Here is a 22,382-nt window from a genome sequence, read left to right as displayed (position 1 = left end):
AGCAGGAGGCTGAGATTCTGAAAAGAGCAGCGTTAAACATATGAAATGAGGCAGTGGAAGTCGCAATTTTCTTATGTGTGTTTAAGCTCGCTCGGTCCAGAGGCACCACCGCGACCCGGTCGGCGTTGGCAAGGAATCGACAAGGCGCCTGTGTGTTTAAATCAAATCAGGGAGGGGGGTCTCCGGGTTCATCGGGCTCGTCCGGGAGTGGAGGGGTGGGGGGAGAGACGCCAAGGCCCAGATAGGTCACAGCCCCCTTAGGTACGGCTATTGCCCAGCCCACCAGCCACGGCCGAGGCCTTTTGAAGACGTTGAAATAGAAAATGTACTATTGAAAATCAAGGGGTAAAATCACGGAAAAAATAGCCAGGCGCATATCAGTCGCAATTACTGAAGGCCGTGACAGCGCTTTTACGACTCCGCAGACACATTTTAAATAATCAGCAGACCGAGCACTCTTAAGACGGATGATCACGTTTCTACACAGGAGCCAGCAGTCGCTGCATCGCCCTCTCCGCTCGCAGGCCAGAAATTGATCTCCAAAACGCCCCGTCATTTTCCGAGGGGGGCGTGTTTTGCATTCTCTCCTCTTCCCATTGGCTGGAATGTAAAATTCCAGCCAATGGGAAGAGGAGAGAAAGAATCGAAAAAACACACCCCTCAATCCCAAAGACGGGGCTTAAATGGACAGACTACCCTCTTCTCCAATGGCTGGCCTCCGTTTAGGAAGCCAGCCAATGGAGAAGAGGGGCAGGTTTAAGCCCCACACTAAGAAACATAAGATCTCGCCGGCGAGACTGCGCAAGTGCAGCCTACGCAGGCCGAGACCTAAAAAGGATCCCACACTAAGGGGCCCATTAGGATGTCGGGCGGATCGCCACTGCCATGCCGTCATCCTATGTTTGTCAAAAAGTGTTGGTCTTGTACATTGTCATAATTATTATGTAAATTGTCATGTATGTAAACATGTATTTGCCATTTTTTATGTGTTTCATGCGAAGGATATAAGGTCCTTTCACAAAAGAGTTGATAAAAATAGGGTGAATAAATAACCCAATCACCAAAAGAATATAGTGTGGTTGTTGCAAAAATATTCTATAAATAATTAGGATACCAGGTTTTTTTTCTTTTTCTGTATTAATAAGGCCCTACCTGGGTCCTGTCCTTTGGGCCTAACCCCTTTGTGTATTCCTCTTTAATCATAGGCATACCTTTGGAGGCAGATTGTGGTAGCCAAACCATAGACTTCCGAAGCCCAATCACAAGATTGACTACCTGAGGTTCAGGTTCCTGATGATGGGCTAGAAGGTCTGGCCAGTTGGATAGGTGTTCTTGGGGAACTGACAGCTGTTGTGAGTGTATGCTGCCTTTCTTCTGGAGATACAACATGGCAGCCATATTGTCTGTTCTGATGAGTGTTACTTTGTGTTGCAGCTGGCAGAAGAAAGCTTTACGAGCCAACTGGAGTGCCAGTAGCTCTAGGTAGTTGATGAGGAAACCCAGTTGGTGGAATGCCCACAATCACTGAATGGTCAAGTCCTGCAGATGCGCCTCCACCCCCAACCTGTGAGGGGATCGTCCGTCGTGATGGTCACTTGCGGAACTGGTTCCAGAAAGGGATAGCTGTTCCACTACTGCAATGAGCAATGTGTGTTGGCCCAAATCTACAACAGATCTTCCCAGTGACCCTCCACGTGGGACCATTGCGTGGCTAGGCACTCTTGTCGCGGATGCATCTGTACTCTCGCATGAACTACAGCAATGCAGGAGGTCATCATGCTGAGGGGTGCAGAACATCCTGACCGTCGAGTAGGTATCTGGCTGAAAAAGAGTCAGTAACAACTAGAAAGCCTGAACCCACACTTGGCTAGGGTACACTTTCCCTGTTACCGAGTTGGGAACTGCTTCTAGGAAATGCTGATTCTGAAGAGGCAGAAGGTGGGACTTGAATATTTTGAATATAGCTATCAACCCTTCCAATCAGTTCTCCCCTTACTCCCTTCTTTATTCAAAATGATAAAGACCTCTATTCTACCCTTATGGTCAAAAATTGTACAAGCCTCTCTGAGGCAAGGTTCCATACCTGACTGCCTTAAAGTAGGGCAGGTCGCACCTATACTAAAGAAAGCCAACTCCCTCTCCACAGATTTCAACAACTATCGCCCTATATCCAACTTCCCCACTCTGGCGAAACTACTGGAAAAATGTGTACAAATTCAATTGTGCAACCACATCGATAACTACAACCTCCTAGACAAACACCAATCAGGCTTCTGCCAAGGTCACACCACTCACCCACATAATGGATGACATACTAAAAATGTTAGATCATAACAAATCATGTCTTTTGACCTTCTTGATCTATCCTCTGCTTTTGACACGGTTAAGCATGACAACCTACTGTCCCCACTCGAACGAAGGACGGGCCTAACTGGCCCAGTGTTACAATGGTTCACCTCCATCCTACGTAAAAGAACCCAAAGAATCAAGATGAAGCAATCACTTTCTCAACCCTCCATGATAACTCTAGGGGTTCCACAGGGCTCAGCACTATCACCAATTATTTTTAGTCTACTCATGGAACCCACTGCAAAAGCGCTGAACTCTGCGAACTTTCTATATCACCTATATGCGAACGACACACAATTGTATATGAAAATCTCCTCTCAAGATGACTTCATCTCCCTCAACGCTATTGTACATAATACTCAAAGTTGGCTCAACGGTAACCACCTCATACTTAACGCCAAGAAAATGGAATTCCTCCTCATCTCCCCCCCCCAATCACACACCCAGGATAGACTTATGGCTGAAGCACCTAACTTCCTTTGATTGCCCTCCTCACATCATCGACTATGCGAAATCCCTGGGAGTCACCCTAGACAAACACTTAAGTATGCAGGCGCAAATCAACAATGCCACCAAGAGAACTAATCATCAGATGAGAATCCTATGGAAACTGAAACGCTTCCGCCCACAGACTGACTTAAAAATGGTGGTACAAGCCTTAGTGTTACCAAGATTGGAGTATGGAAGCACCCCTCTATGCTGTCTTCCCTAATACAAGCTAGCCCCGCTAAAGGTATCGCTTAACGCTGCGGCCAGACTGGTATCGGGAACAAAAAGAAATAGCCTCATCACTTCGGCCTTCAAGGCTCTGAACTCACTACCCTACGAGGCGAGAATACCACTAAAACTCCCCTGCATGTCCCATAAAGCCCTGCATAGCAACACCCACAGCTACTTAGCACAAAAAATAGAACGGTCTGGAGGATGCAGACATTCGCGAAGCTCAAGCTCACATCTACTAAAACCACAATCCTTCCACAAAAAGAGAACTGGATGCAGAGCCTTCTCAGGTATCGCACCGAAGATTTGGAACTCCTTACCTCCAGATACAAGCAGAATCTCTTCCTTTACTTCCTTCAAAAAAAAAGTAAAAATGCTTCTAATTGACAAATTAACATCCTAAGACTTTAATTCTTTGATGACTATTAGCCACCAATGATATGCATACACCACTGTCTACCTCTTTTGTATTGAATGTTGAATTTCAAATGTATGTATATTATCCCAGTCATCTAATGTTTGATAACAGTGTACTGTAAAGCGCTCTGATACCCTTGTGGGTCATGTTCCCGATATATGAAACTTTATAAATAAATGGTGAACTCCAGATTGAGCAAAAGGTATATGTATGTTTAGGTAAGGACCAAGCACTGTTGTCTGTGCTCTTGAACAGCCAGTCCTGCAAATAAGGGAACACATGGATCCTCCCCCTCACAAGATGGGTTGCTACCATGTCAACACATTTTGTGAACACCATGGAGGTGGTGGTGACCGTGAAGGGCAGCCCTTTAAAATGAAAATGCTGGCAACTTACTATGAACCACAAGTACTGGTGGTGTGCACAGTGGATAGGGATGTGGATCCCTTTTGGTCAAAATGGTCTCCTTGCTGCAGTAGAGGTATGATGTCCTGGAGTATGACCATGTGGAAGTGCTCTGACAGGATGTATTTGCTGAGTGGTCTGAGTTTGAGTATAGGCCTGAGTGTCCCATCCTTCTTGGGGCTAAGGAAATATAGGTAGTACACACCTTTGCTGCACTTGTGGGGTTGCCCCTTGCAAATTAGTACCTCTACTTTTGCATGAAAGAGACACTGTTTTTCTGGGGAGAGGGTGTGTGTGTGGGGGGGAGGGATGTTTGGTGATGTTGCAGTGGGTTCTAAGCAGTTTCCCTGTCTGATAAAGGAGAGAGGCCACTGATTAGAGGTGATTTTTTCCCACCATGTAAGAAACCTCTACAGTCTTACAATGACAGGTAGTGTGATCGGGGGAAGGGAAAACAAGTCACTATTTGGCAGGGGTGGCTCCCTTAGCCACAATCCCTCTGCCTCTGGATTTGTGACCCCAACAGCCTACCCTGGAATAGCACTCTGTATGTGCTATTGCTGCTGCCTCAGATAGAAGATAAATGTTTTTGGGGAGGTAGTCTTCTATCCCCCCTGAACTGGGACTTTTGTAAGGAACCCCGGAAGTACTGTCAGGAGTGGATGTTTTGATGAGATAGGCACCGGATCAAAAGTGGCTTCATAGGGATCTAGTGGGTATGAGGGGCTCTCCTCCAAATTAAGAATGCGGGAAACTGTCGGGGGAATGAGGCAGAAGGGTCCCTGTGGTGGAAGTGCGGATGGGAGAGGAAGGTGGAGGAGGAGGACAGGGCGGAGGTGGTGGAGTGCTAGTGCCCCTGTCCTGGGGCTTTCTGACCTCGGATGGAGGCGAAAGCTTCTGGACAAGGTCCCCCTCAAATGTAAGTTTCCTCTTGTGAGGGACAGTGTCCTGGACCTTTCGTGACAATCCTTACCAGTCTGCAGATGAATGAAGATCCGCTTCTGCCGTGCATCGCACTCCTGTTGGAGGCGTTGCAGGATATGCTGCCCTGGTTCCTCAGATACAGTGGAGGAAGGAGTTTTGTGATTCGTCGCTGAAGGAATCTTTGGATCGCTGGCGCAGAAGGAGCTTTCGGCATCGATGGGAGATTTCAGAGCTGAAGACTGCTTCAATGGCTCTTTCGGTGCCAGCGCTGAAGGTGTCTTTGGCCCCAGAGGCTGGGTCTTGTGCAGTTGTTTCGGTGTTGGTAGTTGGCTCCGAGTCGAATCTGAGGCCTTATGTCGGTGCTAACCAAGGCCTTCGGGCAGTGGCGGTCCAGAAGCCTGATGCTGGGATTTGGGGCTCGATGCCCAACCTTCTTGGGCGAGACTCGGCCTGTGTTCAGTGTCAAGGAGATGGTGAGGGAGTGATGTCGTTCTCGCGGTCAATGTCTTTCTGTGTGGTAGCGCGTCATGGGTCTGTAGCTCCTCCTTCTCGGACTCTGAGTGAGAGCTCCGCTCGCAGCTAAACTGCAGCATCTGCTCACACGAGGGCCCCCCAGCTCTGGTTCCCTCTTGACTTTTCGGTCCCCGAAGAGGTCAGGGGTGTTGTCTTCCTGCCGATGCTCTGTGGTGCATCGAGCAAGGCATTGATCTCATTGGTACCGCCGGGTCTTTTTGGAGCAGAAGGTGAGGCAGGCAGCGCAGGAGGCTACGTCATGCGCCAGAGACTGACAGAGGTTGCAGACTTGATGGTGGTCTGTCCAGAGGTACTTAGCACAAAGGGTGGACAGTACTGGAATGAAGTACTTTCCTTTACAGAGCCTGCATTCTTGAAGAGGAAGATAGAGTTGAAGGCCCGAGAATGGCTACATGCCACAAGAGGAGCATAAAGAAGAACCCAGTCAACAAGCCGGACAAAGTTTGCGGCACAGAAACAACAACGTGATTGTTTTCACCAACGAGAGTGGAAGAACCAAACGGAACGTCCAAAGACAAACACCACGAGGCCTCAAGTCAGAGCTCAGACAATATATGTTCAAACCCAACAGTGGCACACAACAATCAAACTAACAATGGAGCTGATGCCCATGCGCAGTACCAGTCATAGGAGGAGTCACTATACTTCATGACTCTAAAAGACCTCTTTGAAGAAAAACATATTGCACAAGTCAGAGTCCAACACTAGATAGCAGGAATATGCAGAGTATATGTATCTACAGCTACACATACCACAAACATATATTTTAACAGATAACTCCACCTGGTGCACTACAAATACTTTAAACGTGTTGGATTGATATGGGACCAAAGCTGATGGAGACGCCAACACACAGTAGCTGATTTAATGCACGTGTCCTGGGACTGCCAGGGCTGTAAGTGGGATGGACAAAGTGTGGGGCCTGTGAAGGGAGCATAGCCTTTGTACTTAAGGGCACAGTTCAAGACTGCCTTCTAAAGCAGCATTCTGATCTCTCGTATTTACAAATGATTGAGTGACACATGGTCCCATCCACCTTTTGTTGCTACTTGGTTCAGTTAGGGAGGTTACATTGAGGACATACAAATGAAAAAAACGAATTTAACGCACCCTTACATGAACGATTCATGAAGGGTAGTCCCATCATAGCCTTAACAGCGCATACTGCATTCACTGCAGAAAGTCAGCCTCTGCTTTTTCTCCTTAAACAAATTGCATGCCTTCCCCCTATATGCACATCTGGCCTGTGCAAAGACCTCAGTCTTCTCTGCTCAATCACAAAAACCTCAGTTTCCCCACACGTCTGCAACCACGGAATCAGTCAGTCCTGGGCGCGGTCTAGCACCAACAATGTGGACAAAGATACAGACCAATGTTACGATTTGGAAACCGTGTTTCTACAGCAGCAGTGTTTAATTTATCAAAGAATAAGTGTCAGAGCCTAAGGTTTTTATCAGCAGCCCTTGATTGGCGATGCCAAATGTTGGTATTGCAAAAATTGCAAGGCCTTGATTCCAATTAATACCTCTATCCTCGAACACCAAAGACTTTGTGCCATTTATCTCACTCTTTTGGGTTCTTTTTTTTTTTTCAAAACAGATTTAATTGACAGGTTGCACATACGGAGCAGCCCCCCGCAATCCGGAGAGAGCTGCAGTCAAGTGTACAGCATCATACAATAGGCAATCTATGCTACATTTGAAGCAGAGAATAACATTACAACCAAACAGTTCTGTCCCCCCCGCCCCCCTTATCCCACACCTACCCCCAACTCCCCCCTCCCGGATCCCCCCCTCCCGCACGATATTGTCTCATACTTTTAAAGAACAGTCTCCTACGTGATAGTGTATATACTCCTGCCATCCTGGCCTCATCAAATCGCCTCCGGGGTTTCAGATTGTTCAGCTGGTGGTTCTAACCAAAAGCCCTGATAATCTGCCCAACGCTTCCATATTTTGTAGTGTTTCCTAGGGCAGCCCCGGGCCACAAAAATAAGACGCTCCAACCCCATACAGAAGTCCAGCCCCTTCTTCCAACCTTGCACTGAGGGAGCCCGGGGATCCTTCAAAGCCTTGGCCACGTCCCTCTTGGCAATGGTGAGGCCTAACAACAACAGATATCTTTTACACACGTTGCCCCCTACCCCCTCCAGCACATGCAGCAGGTCCAACTGAGGAGTCCGGGGAAGCTCCCAACCCAGGACCTCGAACATACAATCCCACACCCCTCTCCAGAACCTGAACAGGGAGCTACAACTCCATACCATGTGGAGCAACGTCCCCACCTCCTGGCCACATCGGACACAGTCTGGGGACGCAATTAGACCCGCCAGCCACTGTCTCTTCCTTGTAAAGTAGACTCTATGGAGGTATTTAAACTGGATGAGTCTCAAGCGCATCGCAATGGCCGCACCCCTTGGGGCCTCAAGTGCCTTCCGCCAATCCTCTTCCTTCAGTGTCCCAACATCCCTTTCCCAGGCCTCCCGCAGTTTTTGCAGTGATGTGGAGCAGTGTGTAACTAGCGTCTGGTATATGCAAGATATCTTTTTGTCCCCTAACTCTCCCATGAATACCTTGGCCTCTAGCGGGCTAAATTCGGGCAGGGAATCCAGGCCCTCCAGGCTAGGTGTAATGGCGTGGCAGAATTGCAAATACCTAAAGAATTGGGATTGGGCCATGTCAAATTCCACACTCATAGCTTGAAAAGACTTAAGGGTCGTCTCTGACATCACATCCCCCAGCGTGGAAATCCCTATATTATCCCAGCCCCGAAAACGCCCTGAAAGGACGCCAGTGCAGGCAGACGGCCATTATGCCACAGGGGAGTCTCCTCAGTTAATGTGCCCCACCACCCCATGCGACGCAGGGCCTGCCTCCAAATCTGAAAAACTACCTGAGTGGCCTGTGGTAACCTCTTCCGCAATTGCGCTGAGTATAGGATCGTATGCAGCGTGTCAGACCCCATAAGATATTGTTCCAGAGCATACGCGGGGTCCCCCCTATCCCCATACCACCATTCATTCAGGACCAGGAGAGTGGGTTCTTTTTCATCCATGCATTCACCCTTTGTCACTGTTTTTTCTATCATTCTCTTCCTCCTTCTTTCTCTTCTTTTCTGCATTTCTCACTTTTGTTCTAGGTCAATGACTGATTATGAAAAAATAAGTGCTGGTCGTGCAACCACTGGCTCAAATTAAGCACTGTCGAGGGCTACAACTTTCCCCTGTGAATCCAGCCATATGCAAATCAGTCTTGACCCTGTGCCTCACCGGGAACAGTCCGGCCCGAACTGCCAGGTCAGGTTCTCCCTGGACTGGAATCAAGCATCCTAGGATGGGTTTCGGGGTTTCACACTTCATCAAGCCAGGACAGCTTGACTCCAGAGGCATGGAGAGTACGGGACCCACATCTGAGCATAACTGTCCCACTTGGGGTGACAAATGCAAAAAATGCAGAACAATGTCATACATTCACCCCAGTACAGAGATCTGGGCCTAAATCCATCGTTTTTTTGCTCACTATGCCATTCCAGTTTGACCAAGCCATATGCAAATCAGTCTTGACCCTGTGCCTTCTGGGCACAGTCCAGCCCGAACTGCCAGGCCAGGCCCTCCCTGGACTGGAATCAAGCATCCTAGGACCGGTTTTGGGGTTTCACCCCTCATCAGCCAGGATAGCTTTTCTCCAGTGACAGGGAGAGCATGTCTACTCTACGCTACACCACTAACATTTTTCCATGCTGAGCAGCAGCCATGCTACTGTAAAACACGGTTAAAAGCTTTGGCAAAGCCAATAGGCCTCACCTACGTGAGACCCAGTGGCTTTGCCAATGAGTGTTTTCGAAGCATGGATGCTGTTGCATCAATGAGCAATAACGCATCACCAACAGGAAGTATTGTGAATGCGCAGACAGGCATCTTTGTGAGGGTGTAATTCATCAACGTTTAAGATTGTACTGAGAGAACAAGGTGAGTATGATATGACCACTGACACCGTGCGTTAAAGGAATGCATATTTGTGGTAATGTCAGCAGATGTGATTGCAGAACAGATGTGCAATGACATCCAAATGGTGCTTGAATTGTGATGTGATAGTAAGAAATATGGAAAATGGGCTATCAATGAAAAGTGCCTGGACATTCTTAGGAATGCACGGACTGTGGTATGGTGATGTGTTGCAGGCAATTAGTGGCCACTAGTTCACGGGAAAAAAAACACTAGCCAAGAAATACAGTGCGTTTAATGCAGAAAGTGAACTGTGACACATTGCGCATTATAAATCTACTAACAAAAACCAAACGAACTGTGGTAGCGGACATAAACACAATAAGACACCATGTGAGGTAACTGCAGATGGGTTTATTCACACAGGTATATACTGCACGACCTCAGCCACAGCTGTGCTGTCAGCTTCGCTCCTCTCCTTCTCGAGCCGCCGCACACAGTCCCCGGCGCTCGCCTTGGAATGCTGATCGCGGTGACATTCTAAGTGATGTCACCGCGAGCAGCTCCATTACATGCGAGGCGCCGGGGGAGTTTATATGTGGAAGATACCACACATCCCCCTTCCCTGCGGAAAGAAAACAAACATAACAAACACTGAAAACCGCACCAGGTGGCACGGTAACAACCAACAGGGTGTGGAACAGTCAAATTTACCTAGGCCAGGTGGAAGGTTTGACAAGATGGACAAAGCAAACCCATTACATCATTATATACTGATCAAAATGTCTAGGTGGTCTGGTCACCCTCTTGCTAGGCCTGATGGTAGAGTGGGGAATTATGGTTTGCCTCTTCGTGGTGGAACTAGGGTCTCGACTAGGGTCTCCCTCCCGTCCCCTTGAATACTCAGGTGGATGGTACTTTACAACCCTCCCAAGGTTCCATATTTTCCCTTCTTGTGTCTTGACAGCATTGTTGAATAGTTTGGTGATCTTGGTGGGGTTGGTGTATGCCGACCAACTTGCCTTCCCTGTTGGAGCTCTGATTTTGATACTGTCTCCCACCTTGAATTCTACTTCCTTTGTGGCGTTGTGCCGGTCACATCCTTCTTTCCTCTTTTCCATGGCTTCCTTTTGCTTGTTCAAGCTTTCTGCTTCTTTAGATCGGTCTGACCGCCCCTTGTGCCACTCCATCCATCCTGGGGTTAGCTTCGTGTTGGGTATCCTGGCGCGGAGCAATTCAAACGGGGTGACCCCCGTCGTCTGATGAGGCGTGAACCTGTATGCTTCAAGCCGTCTCCACGCCTCCTCCTTCCAACTTATTCCGCTGGCTTTGGCTAATTGGATGCTTTCTTTGAGGGTTTTATTAAAGCGTTCGACCATGCCATTGGTTTCGGGGTGGTAAAGGGCGCAACGCTTGTGTCTGATCCCTCTTTCCTCCAGGAAGTCTTCCATCTCCTTTGAACACAGTTGTACACCGTTATCGGTAAGGATGTTGCTGGGTAGTCCTTCCCGGATGAACACCTCCTCTAGAAAACTGATGACAGTTTTGGTGGTGACCTCGCTGACAAACTTTATCTCTGGCCACCTGGAATACAGATCCACAAGCACCAAAATGTAAGGTGTCCGCAGTTCTCCTGACATGGGGCCCACGATGTCCAAGGCCTACTCGACCCACGGTCCTGAAGGGGACGGCCTGCACACCATAGGGGGCGTCTGTTGCTTCAGGACTTTGTCGCTGTTGCTGCACGGAATGCACTCTCTGATTCTCCTTTCCGTGATTAGATCCATGCTCGGCCACCAATAGCTCTCCCTGAGTCTTTGCTTGGTTTTGGTGATGCCCAAATGTCCTTCGTGGGCTAGTTCGACCAGGTTGTTCCTCACGGTTGCAGGAGGTACAAGTCTCGTGCCCCTGAATAGACATCCGTCTATTATGGACAACTCGTCTTTAATGGCTAGGTATGGCCACAGGTTTTCATCCTGTTTGTCACCGTGCTTCCAACCGCTCCTAACTCTTTTGTAAATCTCCTCCAAAATTTCGTCTTCTTCTAGCGCCTTTCTCCATGTTTCTTCTCCCAGCGCCCTCTGGATGGCGCAGACATCCTCCATCTGGAGGTCTTCTTCTTCTTCATCCGTCTTCTCCAACATCTCTCTCTCTCCTTCATCACCAACAAGCCTAGATAGACAATCAGCTGCGAGATTCTGTGTCCCGGGGACGTATTCGACGTCAAAGGTGTATTCTTGAAGGCCGACTACCCACCGCCTTATCCTGCTGGAGATGGCATCCAAACCCTTCTTGCTGAACACCTCTACCAACGGCTTGTGGTCAGTTCGGAGGGTGAACTGAGTTCCCCAGAGGAAGTCTCTGAATTTTCCTAGCGCCCAAAATACAGCCAAAGCCTCTTTCTCGATCACCGAGTAGTTGTTCTCAGACTTCTGGAGTGACCTCGAGGCAAAGGCTATGGTTTCTTCTCCTTCTTCTCCAATTTGGGTGAGGACAGCACCCAAACCCTTCGCACTAGCGTCGGTGGTGACTATGGTTGCCCGGTAGGGTACATACGACTTCAAACTGGGGGCCTCTGCGAGTGCCTTCTTTACGTCCTCGAACTCCCTCTGGCACTCCTGACTCCACCGGAATTCATTCTCCTTCTTCAACAGTAGCCTGATGGCATATGTCCTTCCCGCCAGGTTCCTTATGAACTTTCCGTAGAACTCTAACATCCCCATAAATGACTTGATCTCGTCCTTACCCTTGGGGGGTGTCAGGTTCACGATGGTGTTTTGTAGTTCAGCTTTTGGACATATGCCCTCAGCAGTCACCTTGTGTCCCAGGAAGTCCAATTCAGCACAACCAAACACACATTTGTCTCTTTTCACTGTGAGGCCTTGTGACAGAAACCTCCCCAGGACGCTTCTCAACCTACCATCGTGCTCCTCATGGTTCTTTGCAAATATTAGCACGTCATCCTGGTAGCACATGACGCCTGGGATGTCCTTCAACATGTTGCCCATGATTCTCTGAAACACGGCGGCCGCCGAGACTAGCCCGAATGGCATCCTTTTGAATTTGTATGCGCCCATGGGTGTCACAAATGCCGTGAGCTCTTGAGACTCCTCGTGTAGTTTTATTTGGAAATAGGCTGAGGTGAGGTCGAGGGTAGAAAAGACTTTGGCACCTTCTAGCATGCTCATCATCTGGGTGATGTTGGGCAAGGGGTAGCGGTCGACCACGACTTCCTTGTTTAGTGCCCTCAAATCGATGCAGAGCCGGACCGACCCATCCTTCTTCTTGGCTGCCACGATGGGGGCCAGCCATTCTGTTGCTTCCACCGGTTCGATTACTCCGGCCTTGCACAGTTTCTCCAGTTCAGCCTTCACCTCCTCCTGGATAGCAATGGGAAGCTTCCTGACTTTGGCCACGACTGGTCTGGCGTTCTCCTTCAGTCTTATTTTGTGGCAGTAGTTTTTCAAACATCCTAATTCTTCCCTGAACACTTCTTGGAACTCTGTTACAATGTCTGCTTCGTGTTCAATAATTTCTTGTACCAGGATCTGGGGATCACAGTTAGGATTAAGATAGACCCCTAGCTCTTTCTGTGCTTGCCACCCCAAAATGTTGTCTCCTACCGTGGACACATAAACCTTTGAGACCGTTGTTCTGTTGCTGTATTCTACTTTCCCCAGGAAATACCCCTTCATGGAGATGGGGCGACCGGCATACCCCCCTGGCCTCAGATCCATTCTTTTCAAGGTTATCATTCCTTTTGACACTCGTGAGAACTCTTTAGCATTAATGATGGTAATTCTAGAACAAGAGTCAAATAATGCTTCCACTTCCACCTCCCCAACCTTTATGGTATCCTTGGGACTGCTGACTTGTCCTCCCTCGACCTGCACCACTATTTCCGCACACTCGAGATTGCTGGGACTGGGGGCTAGTAACTCTTGTACTTGTACAACAAACTCGTCGCACACCACATTCGTCCTGTCTCTACTCTGTCTGCTGACTCCCTGCCCACTCTTGCAGTACTGCTTGAAATGCCCTTTCTTCCCACACTTGTTGCACGTGAATCTGAGAGCAGGGCATTCTCTGTCGTTAGCTAAGTGCCCCTGCTTGCCACACCTATAGCAAGTGCCTTTAAACGTTCCTCCTAACCTGCCTTCTTTGTGTTCTTTACTCACTATTTTCTGGCCTTTTACTACCGACACTGCTTCACATTCAGTCACCACCTCACTGACATTGGCCTTTTCCTCATTTTTCTTCTCCCCTGCGTCTTGCTTTATTTCTTTGACACACTGGAGCATATGCTCCACCTGTTTGGCTATGATGAGGACCTCCCGCAGGGGCGGGTCATCCTTGAGCCATAGCTCCTCACGCACTCTTTCCATCCTACACACCAACACAAATTGGTCCCTGATTCTCTCCTCACTTGCACCACCAAATTTGCAAGAGGCGGCCAACTTCCTTAGGTCGGATACAAAGTCTTCTATCGATTCCCCCTCTTTCTGTGCTCTCTTACCAAAGTGGTACCTCTCCATAATCGTGCTAGTCTTAGGAAGGTAGTGTAAGTCTAATTTCTTAAGGCTCACTTCAAATTCATTCAGACCTCTAGCCTCCTGTGCCCCTAAATCTGGGAGATGATCCATGACCTCCTCACCTTCCGCGCCTAGATAATAGGCTAATAATGCAATCTTCCTTTCTAAACCCAGGTTTGGCCCACACACAGTGGCGTAATTTAAAAACACCTTTTTCCATTTCTTCCACTGGATATTAGGATCCCCTGGGGTGATCAAGAAAAAAGGTGGAGGGGTCACACTCTGCATGTTATTTGCTCAGGCTTCCCCTTCTGGCACCCAGTGAAAATACACACCCACTGGACACAGTGACGCTGAAAACAAAACAGTAAGTTAGCGTATGCCTTAAGGAGTACACAATTCTTTGCTTCACATTACCCCTGCGACACTGAACAGGAGCAAGACGGAGAGAAGAAACACTATCATAGAAACAGATGGTTCGTGAGCTCCAATTGACATTTGCCTCCAAGTTTCTGTCTCACATGTACATGCAGTGATGCATAAATAGCGCAGTGCAGACGCTGCGGGTGGTTTCCTATTTTCCCTTGCACGGCCCACCTCCCTAGAGCAGACTGTACCCTACTTAAGGCTCACTGCAAGAGAATAGATGACCCTAATTGCGCGTAGCCTCCATCCTGCAACTGTCATAAATGTTCCTCAGTGTGTGCTTCTACTCGTTTTTCTTCCTTTATGTAGGTACAGTTCTTGCTGAAACACAAGTGGGGAACGAGAGGCCTCTTTCTACATTCGCCGCTAAATCTCCATAATGTCAAACACTTCCTGGCAAGATCCGGTTAAAATAACTTTTAAACGCCTCTTGTGACAGCGCATAAACCGCGCTCCGTTTGTTTTTGCAGATAAGCGCTGGCAAAGATTTTCCCCACACAATTTCTCACTGGAACGTCCCTTGGCTGGCTGGGTTGCTGCACTCACTTCGAGCCTCTGCACAACTTCCTTTCACACTTTGACAATAAACAGCTGGCAGTCTTCGCTTCAGCTGTCATCCGGCACGTCTTCAGCGCCGCTCGAGCGTCTGACTGACTCTGTAATCAACCTCTAGTCAGATGGCATTCTGTTCATTAACTGTCAACCAGCTTACCTTCAACAATGCTCCTGCCTCTGAGAAACACTCCGAACGGGTTTTTACCTTCGCTAAGTGCTTTACACCGTGTTTCCCAGCTGTCATTCAGCGCTTTCCCTTCTGCGCCGCTCACTTCCCTTTACAGATGGACAGCGCGCTTCCTCCTGACACATCGACAAGCAGATTCACTCTCCCTTACTCGTAGACACTATGACAGCGCTTCCTCGGCATGCGCGAACTTTTCATTCACTACACTTCTCTTTTCTATTGACTCCCTCGCTGTGCTGCCACACAAGAGTACCTTACTTCCGTCAGCATGGATCGGATACCGTCGCCTCCACCAGTTGCTGTCCACTTTCACACCGTATGTGTTTCCTTGGTGATGGCTCTCATCCGACGCCGTCTGCTTAACCAACAGGGATTCCTTCCGCTTCCTTGTCAGCTGATGTTCCTGCCTTCTTTCCTGCAAGCGTGTTGAGGTCGCTGGTATCCCGTCCTCGTCGCCAGTGTGGTAGCGGACATAAACACAATAAGACACCATGTGAGGTAACTGCAGATGGGTTTATTCACACAGGTATATACTGCACGACCTCAGCCACAGCTGTGCTGTCAGCTTCGCTCCTCTCCTTCTCGAGCCGCCGCACACAGTCCCCGGCGCTCGCCTTGGAATGCTGATCGCGGTGACATTCTAAGTGATGTCACCGCGAGCAGCTCCATTACATGCGAGGCGCCGGGGGAGTTTATATGTGGAAGATACCACACGAACCTTGACAGGAGCATGGGTTTCATGTGCATGTTTGGATGCCCATGATCACATGATGAAAGGTTGCAATACAAAATGATTTGGTTCTCCCCATGTCAAATCTCTTGAAGGGTCCCAAATACCCCTGGCACCCTCAGGCAACGTCCTACAGAGAGGAAATCCTCAGCTTGAATGACAGCGTAGGTCTGGCTGGCTGGCAGTGTCTAGGGCTCTGGCGAGGGACACACGTCAATGGTGAAGGGTGGGGCTGCGGCCCCTCGTACAGGAGCTTGTAAGTAACCCTTTGTGTGGCTGAGAGCAATCATATCCAGCCTGCCAAAGATTGTGACCCTTCCCTTTCCTTCTGACTCCTCCATCACTCCCCCTCTCCCTGACCAGTAGGGCCATTCATCACATGCGGGAGGTAAGAGCAGCGGCGTCGTGGTAAAGGTGCTTCACCTGCACCGCCATCTCTTATAGTCTCGACGTTCTTGGGGATAACGCAGGCAGACTCTTGTGAACCGCCATGCCTGCTGCTGGCACGCTTTCATGTGTGTGCACCTACATTTGCATAGCCGCTCCCTCCACACTCCAACCAGTCATCTGTTGTTAACGAACACCTTCCACACCTAGAAGTAATCTGCATAAAGGTGCATGCATGCATTGCGTAAACAGGTGGCGACACATAACCATTGTGTTTTGCGAATATTGGAACCTGTACACAGGCGTCATTGGGTACCTTTACCATGCCCTCACTAGCGCCTAGAGCAGGCTTCTCCAACCAGCGCCTCGAGAGCTACTGGCAGCTCCCCAGAAACCCGCAAAGTTACTCTCCTTGTGTAGCCCAGCCTAATATTTTCGAGATTTTCCCTTGTCTGAATTAATATATGGTTACCAAAATTGACAAACGTATATTTGAGATGAAAAGGTATGCAGTTTCAGATTTCATAAACTGACGTTGTGTGAAACAGGGATTTTCAAAATATTTTTACAGTTGATATTGGAGTGATATATCATGCGGTGTCGGGGAGACTTATTAGTAATACTATACCTTGGTTCTAGGGGCGCTGAAGCAGTGACTGCCTTTTATTATAGAAACGGTGGGAGAGCACTGACCTGGAACAGCATGTAGTGGGATTTCATGATCATTAAAACTGTGCGGGTATTAAAACTTATTGACATACGTAATGAATGACATTATTGCAAAGGTAACAACAGCAACTTAACATTTATAGAGGTGGCTTGTAAAATATTTCAGATGGTAAAAGTATTTTAGAATCGCCCATACCGCTCTGGTCATTTTCATTTCCAGTCACTAGGAAGGCCATGTGATAGTTTCCGACATGTTCAGGGTACACCTTTTCCAGTTCACATACTGGAGGATAATGTGTCACAAACAATGTCAAACTTGCAACCTGCAAAAAAATAAAACAACCGTGTAAGTATGCTAAACAGTTTGCGGAAAGGTGTTTCCAAATATTTGTTTTAGAAGGGAGAGTTGGGTGGAGAAGAAATACAACACAAATGCTGCAGAGCTCGTTCACAAGAGCCTATAGCCATCGAGCAGCAATCACAAATGTAGAGGACTCACCAGGACAGCTCCAGCTGTCTGCAGCAGACACTACTGTATACAATACTAGCAGCCCGTCCCGACGTTGTCCGGGTATGAAATAGAATGTGTGTAATGTGTGTATTTGGCAAGGGCAATTTATTTTAAAATCTCGCGGTAGACAACATTTTTTGTTTCATTAGAATAGGGACGGAGAAGGCCCAGCTGCAGCCCTGGTTGATGTTAGCAGGCGCGTGTAATTGGTGTAGTGATCCGCCGCCTGAGCCCGGCTACAGCCCTGGTTGATGTTAGCAGGTGTGTGTAATGTCGTTGAATGGGAGAGTTATCAGCCGCGGGTAAATCCGTTTAATGAGAGAGTTGAGTGACAGCGAGTAGGAGAGGCTGCAGTAATTGTCCCCGCAGACACGCTCATTTGCGTGTTCCCCCACTTGAGGCCCAGATGCAGGCCTGTTTGATGTTAGCAGGCGCGTGTTCCCCCGCTTGAGGCCCAGCTGCAGCCCTGGTTGATATTATCAGGCGCGTGTAATTAGTGCACTGATCCGCCGCCTGAGCCGGGCTAGAGCCCTGGTTGATGGTAGCAGGCGCGAGTAATTTCGTTGAATGAGAGAGTTCAGTAACAGCGCGCAGGAGAGGCTGCAGTAACGTTACTTACCAGGCCTCCAGGTGAACGCGTTTGTCACGCCCCCAGCACACGGCCACAGCAGACGATCTTATGATTAATGTACAACCCACATGGCATGAAGGGCGGAACGTAGCACACGCCCCCAGCATTTCTCACAACCCCAGCGTGCCCCTTGATGCGGCACAATTGGGTTCACATGGCATGAAGGCCGGACACACGCCCCCAGCGTTTCTCACCCCCCCAGCGCGTCACGCTCCCAGCGTGCCCCTTGATGCTGCGCAGCAACGTAATTGGCGCTTGTATGTACGACTCACATGGCATGAAGGGCGGACACATGCTCCCAGCGTTTGTCACGCCCCCAGCACACGCCTCACAGCCCACAATGTGATGGCCGTACCACACGCCCCCACCGTTAGTCACGACCCCAGCCCACGCCCACAGCACAACGCAGACACGCCCACAAGGGACTACTTTGCCGGCACGGTTCTTTTACCTTTTTAAATGTATAGAGGAGTTGGCCTAACGGCTAAGGCGCTCGACCTCTGACCTGGGGATCTGGGTTCGAGTCTTGGTAACAACGCCAAACATCCTGTGATTCTGGGCAAATCACTTAATCTCCCCGTGCCTAACAAAAATTAATGTGTGTCCTCATGTAACGTAACTGGTGCTATGTAAAGCGCTCTGATACCTGATTCAGTTCGGGTCAAGTTCGCGCTATATAAAACTCTGCAAAAAATATATATATATATGGTGGCCGTCTGCATAGGGAACCCAGAACAGAAGAACCTGTTCAAGTGTGCACTGTTCCTACAGCAGCAACGTAATTGGCGCTTGTATGTACGACTCACATGGCATGAAGGGCGGACACATGCCCCCAGCTTTTGTCACGCCCCCAGCACACGCCTCACAGCCCACAATGTGATGGCCGTACCACACGCCCCCACCGTTAGTCACGACCCCAGCCCACGCCCACAGCACAACGCAGACACGCCCACAAGGGACTACTTTGCCGGCACGGTTCTCTTACCTTTTTAAATGTATAGAGGAGTTGGCCTAACGGCTAAGGCGCTCGACCTCTGACCTGGGGATCTGGGTTCGAGTCTTGGTAACAACGCCAAACATCCTGTGATTCTGGGCAAATCACTTAATCTCCCCGTGCCTAACAAAAATTAATGTGTGTCCTCATGTAACGTAACTGGTGCTATGTAAAGCGCTCTGATACCTGATTCAGTTCGGGTCAAGTTCGCGCTATATAAAACTCTGCAAAAAAAATATATATATATGGTGGCCGTCTGCATAGCCTATGTCCTTCTGCTGCAACTGCCCTTTCCAACGCTGTATTGGGTGTTGTGATTGGTGCTGTGGTTACTGAGATTACCCGCCTCAAAGGTTTGGGCTCTCTCTTTATAATATTAGTATGGACTACACACAATAAGCCCTTGCTCGTGGCTAGATGGCTTTCTCGTCAATCTCAGTTACCTGTTTTTTATTGGTGGTTTTGTCCCACACCTGTAGACAAGTTGTTTGAGCGTGTTTTTTACTGGCTAGTGTGTGGCCTTCCACTCCTGATGTCATGGAGGTACTTTTTCTATTTTTTTTAATTGCATCACTTGTTTAGCACTCTATGTTATGGTTTTTATAGGACGCTTGGACTCTTTACTTTGATCCGGCTACACACACCCCATCTTTTTCAATGCTTCTCAGCCGCGCTCCAGGCCCCCAATAGCAGCCTTGGTGATGCACTGGAAGGTTTCTTTATCTTGCCTTTCTCCTCCCACCCTCCCTCCTTATGCTTCCTCCTGGCAGCCTTGGTGAAGCACTGGAAGGTTTCTTTATCTTGTCTTTCTCCTCCCACCCGATGCTCCTCCTGGCAGTCTTGGTGATGCCCTGGAAGGTTTCTTTATCTTATCTTCCTCCTCCCACCCTCCCTCCGATGGTCCTCCTGGCAGCCTTGGTGATGTACTGGAAGGTTTCTTTATCTTGTCTTTCTCCTCCCACCCTCTCTCTCTCTCGATGCTCCTCCAGGCAGCCTTGGTGTTGCACTAGAAGGTTTCCTTTATCTTGTCTTTCTCCGACCACCCTCCCTCCCGATGCTCCTCCTGGAATCTTGGTGATGCCCTGGAAGGTTTCTTTATCTTGTCTTTCTCCTCCCACCCTTCCTCCCGATGCTCCTCCTGGTAGCCTTGGTGATGCACTGGAAGGTTTCTTTTATCTTGTTTTTCTCCTCCCACCCTCCCACCCTCCTGGCAGCCTTGGTGATGCACTGGAATGTTTCTTTATCTTGTCTTTCTCCTACCACCCTCTCTCCCAATGCTCCTCCTGGCAGCCTTGGTGATGCACCGGAAGGTTTCTTTATCTTGTCTTTCTCCTCCCACCCGATGCTCCCGATGCTCCTCCTTGCAGCCTTGGTGCTGCACTGGAAGGTTTCTTTATCTTGTCTTTCTCCTCCCACCCGATGCTCCTGATGCTCCTCCTTGCAGCCTTGGTGCTGCACTGGAAGGTTTCTTTATCTCGTCTTTCTCCTCCCACCCGATGCTTCTGATGCTCCTCCTGGCAGCCTTGGTGCTGCACTGGAAGGTTTCTTTATCTTGTCTTTCTGCTCCCACCCGATGCTCCTCCTGGTAGCCTTGGTGATGCACTGGATGGATGCGGTCCTATGCATGAACCAGTGATGCTTCCAGGGTGACAGCCGCTACTGGTTTTGTCAATGCCAAAGGCTTTGAAACTGCCAGCATTGGCAAAACCAAGAGCAGGAACTGGCCATATTAAACGTACAGAAAACAATGAAAATATATTGTTTATAGTTTCAAGGCGGCCCTCAAAATGCATGATGCGACATGCATTGCGTTGTCGAATGAAGGCAATGCATGTGGCGAAGCCCCACACCTGCATCACCCCACATGGCAGCCAACTTGGCACTATAGAGAGCAATATTTGTACTTTTATTGTGGCCATTCTGGCACTTCTAAAGGTGGTTGACCTCTTAATATTGGCTAGGCAGAGCGGATTAGCTTTGCCAATGTTTGTTTAGTTAGGATTTAAATCTTTTACGTGTATGCTCTGTGTTCCCTTTACCTGACTGAGTAAGGTTTTGCACAGTGTGTGATGTCATGCCTAAAAGGCTCTCTGGATAGTCTTCCATCAATGACAGTGGCCTCGGTGATCCTGGAGAGTATACCATGGCAGACGTGGGAGGTTAAGATGTGTTCTGTAATGTGAATGGAACTCTTCCTGGAAGTTAAAGGCACCCCCAGGATGGAGGCCTGTCTTGATAAAATCTGCCCGGCATCAAGCAGGAAATTATATGTCCAGTTTCGCCATGGCTGTCTCCCCCTGCGTGTTTTACTTGTAAATGGTCAGGTGGTAATCCAACTGGGTGTCCAGCCTGTAGCACATGTGAGGAGTCTGAACTACACGTGTTCTTCTTTTGCCCGGGTTATCATCAAATAAGACAAAAATGGCTGGTCCAATTGTGTAAAATCTAGGTACAACACTTTGCATGGAAGCATTTAGAATTCTAAAATATAACACAGACTCCCACATAGTTTTTGCAGTTTCACGTTTTTTGAATAACATGTGGTGGGCCAGGAGAAACTTCCTTAAGAATTTAAACCAAGATACTGACAGTTGACTGACTTTTTTAATCTTTTTTTAAACCAAAAATGATTTATCTTAGATGAAATGTTTTATCTCTTTTAACTTTAATTTTTTAAATTATTTTTACTGTATGTACATATTTCTGTGTGTTCTTTTATGGTGAATAACCGAAATAAAGAAACATTGGAATGGAATGGACTGGTAATGTGAAGGTGATTGAACAATGCATTAAATATTATATATGGACTTCAAAAAAGAAGGAATCTATTTTCTGTGAGGCCAGCCTGCAAGCCAATAGGATATTCTCCCAGTGTCAACTGTGCCTTTTTATCTTGCGATTTCCATACGAAGAAAGCAAGAGCAGATACCTGCATTGCAGAATGGTAAGTGTTCCGCATAAGTGAGAAGATCTTATGAAGTCAGCAGATATGGAGCAAATGAAAGACGCGAAAGCGTCTTGTGGTCCCCTGAGAAGATGGAATCTTCTCAATGAGTGGACTTGTAGCCAAAAGCAGGAATCTGAAGAGGAGAGCATTTTCTTCTGTTATGTGAGGAGCTGGAAAGTAAGGAGACCCTGTTGGGACAGTATGATATTTGTCCCTGTAGAAAGGTACAGGAAACTAGGTGTGATGCACTAGACAAACAACGGTGTATGGAGCAAAAGTGTGCCTTCTAAGATTACTGTGCCAGACCCAAGAAAAACGAAACTGTGCTACCGGTGACTTTAATTGGACATAATCAAGAGGTGGTTGAAGTGCTTCATATTTTGAAGAGGGTGTTGCTGCTTGTTAACACCATACGGCTCTGAGTGCATCATTACCACTCCTTACAGTGAACAGTTGGACACTTAAGTGAGCAGATGCTTTGTGGAATACGTGCAAGAGGCTCAGTGGGCATTGCTCCTGT

General features: G+C 48.4%; 1 protein-coding gene across 2 annotated transcripts in view; it reads right to left on the bottom strand.

Moving 5' to 3' along the window:
* Nucleotides 1-22,382, bottom strand: part of MSH3 (mutS homolog 3) — a 1,953,894-nt gene that overhangs the window by 83,937 nt on the left and 1,847,575 nt on the right. For both annotated transcript variants that reach the window (XM_078675310.1, XM_078675311.1), the window contains exon 22: nucleotides 16,976-17,102. In XM_078675310.1, coding sequence (XP_078531436.1) covers nucleotides 16,976-17,102 — 127 coding nt within the window. The remainder of the gene's footprint in view (nucleotides 1-16,975; nucleotides 17,103-22,382) is intronic.

Source organism: Lissotriton helveticus, chromosome 2_1, assembly GCF_964261635.1.
Source record: "Lissotriton helveticus chromosome 2_1, aLisHel1.1, whole genome shotgun sequence".
NCBI classification, from domain to species: Eukaryota; Metazoa; Chordata; class Amphibia; order Caudata; family Salamandridae; genus Lissotriton; species Lissotriton helveticus.
The sequence above is the reverse complement of the archived record's forward strand: the minus strand, read 5'-3'. Positions and strand labels throughout refer to the sequence as shown.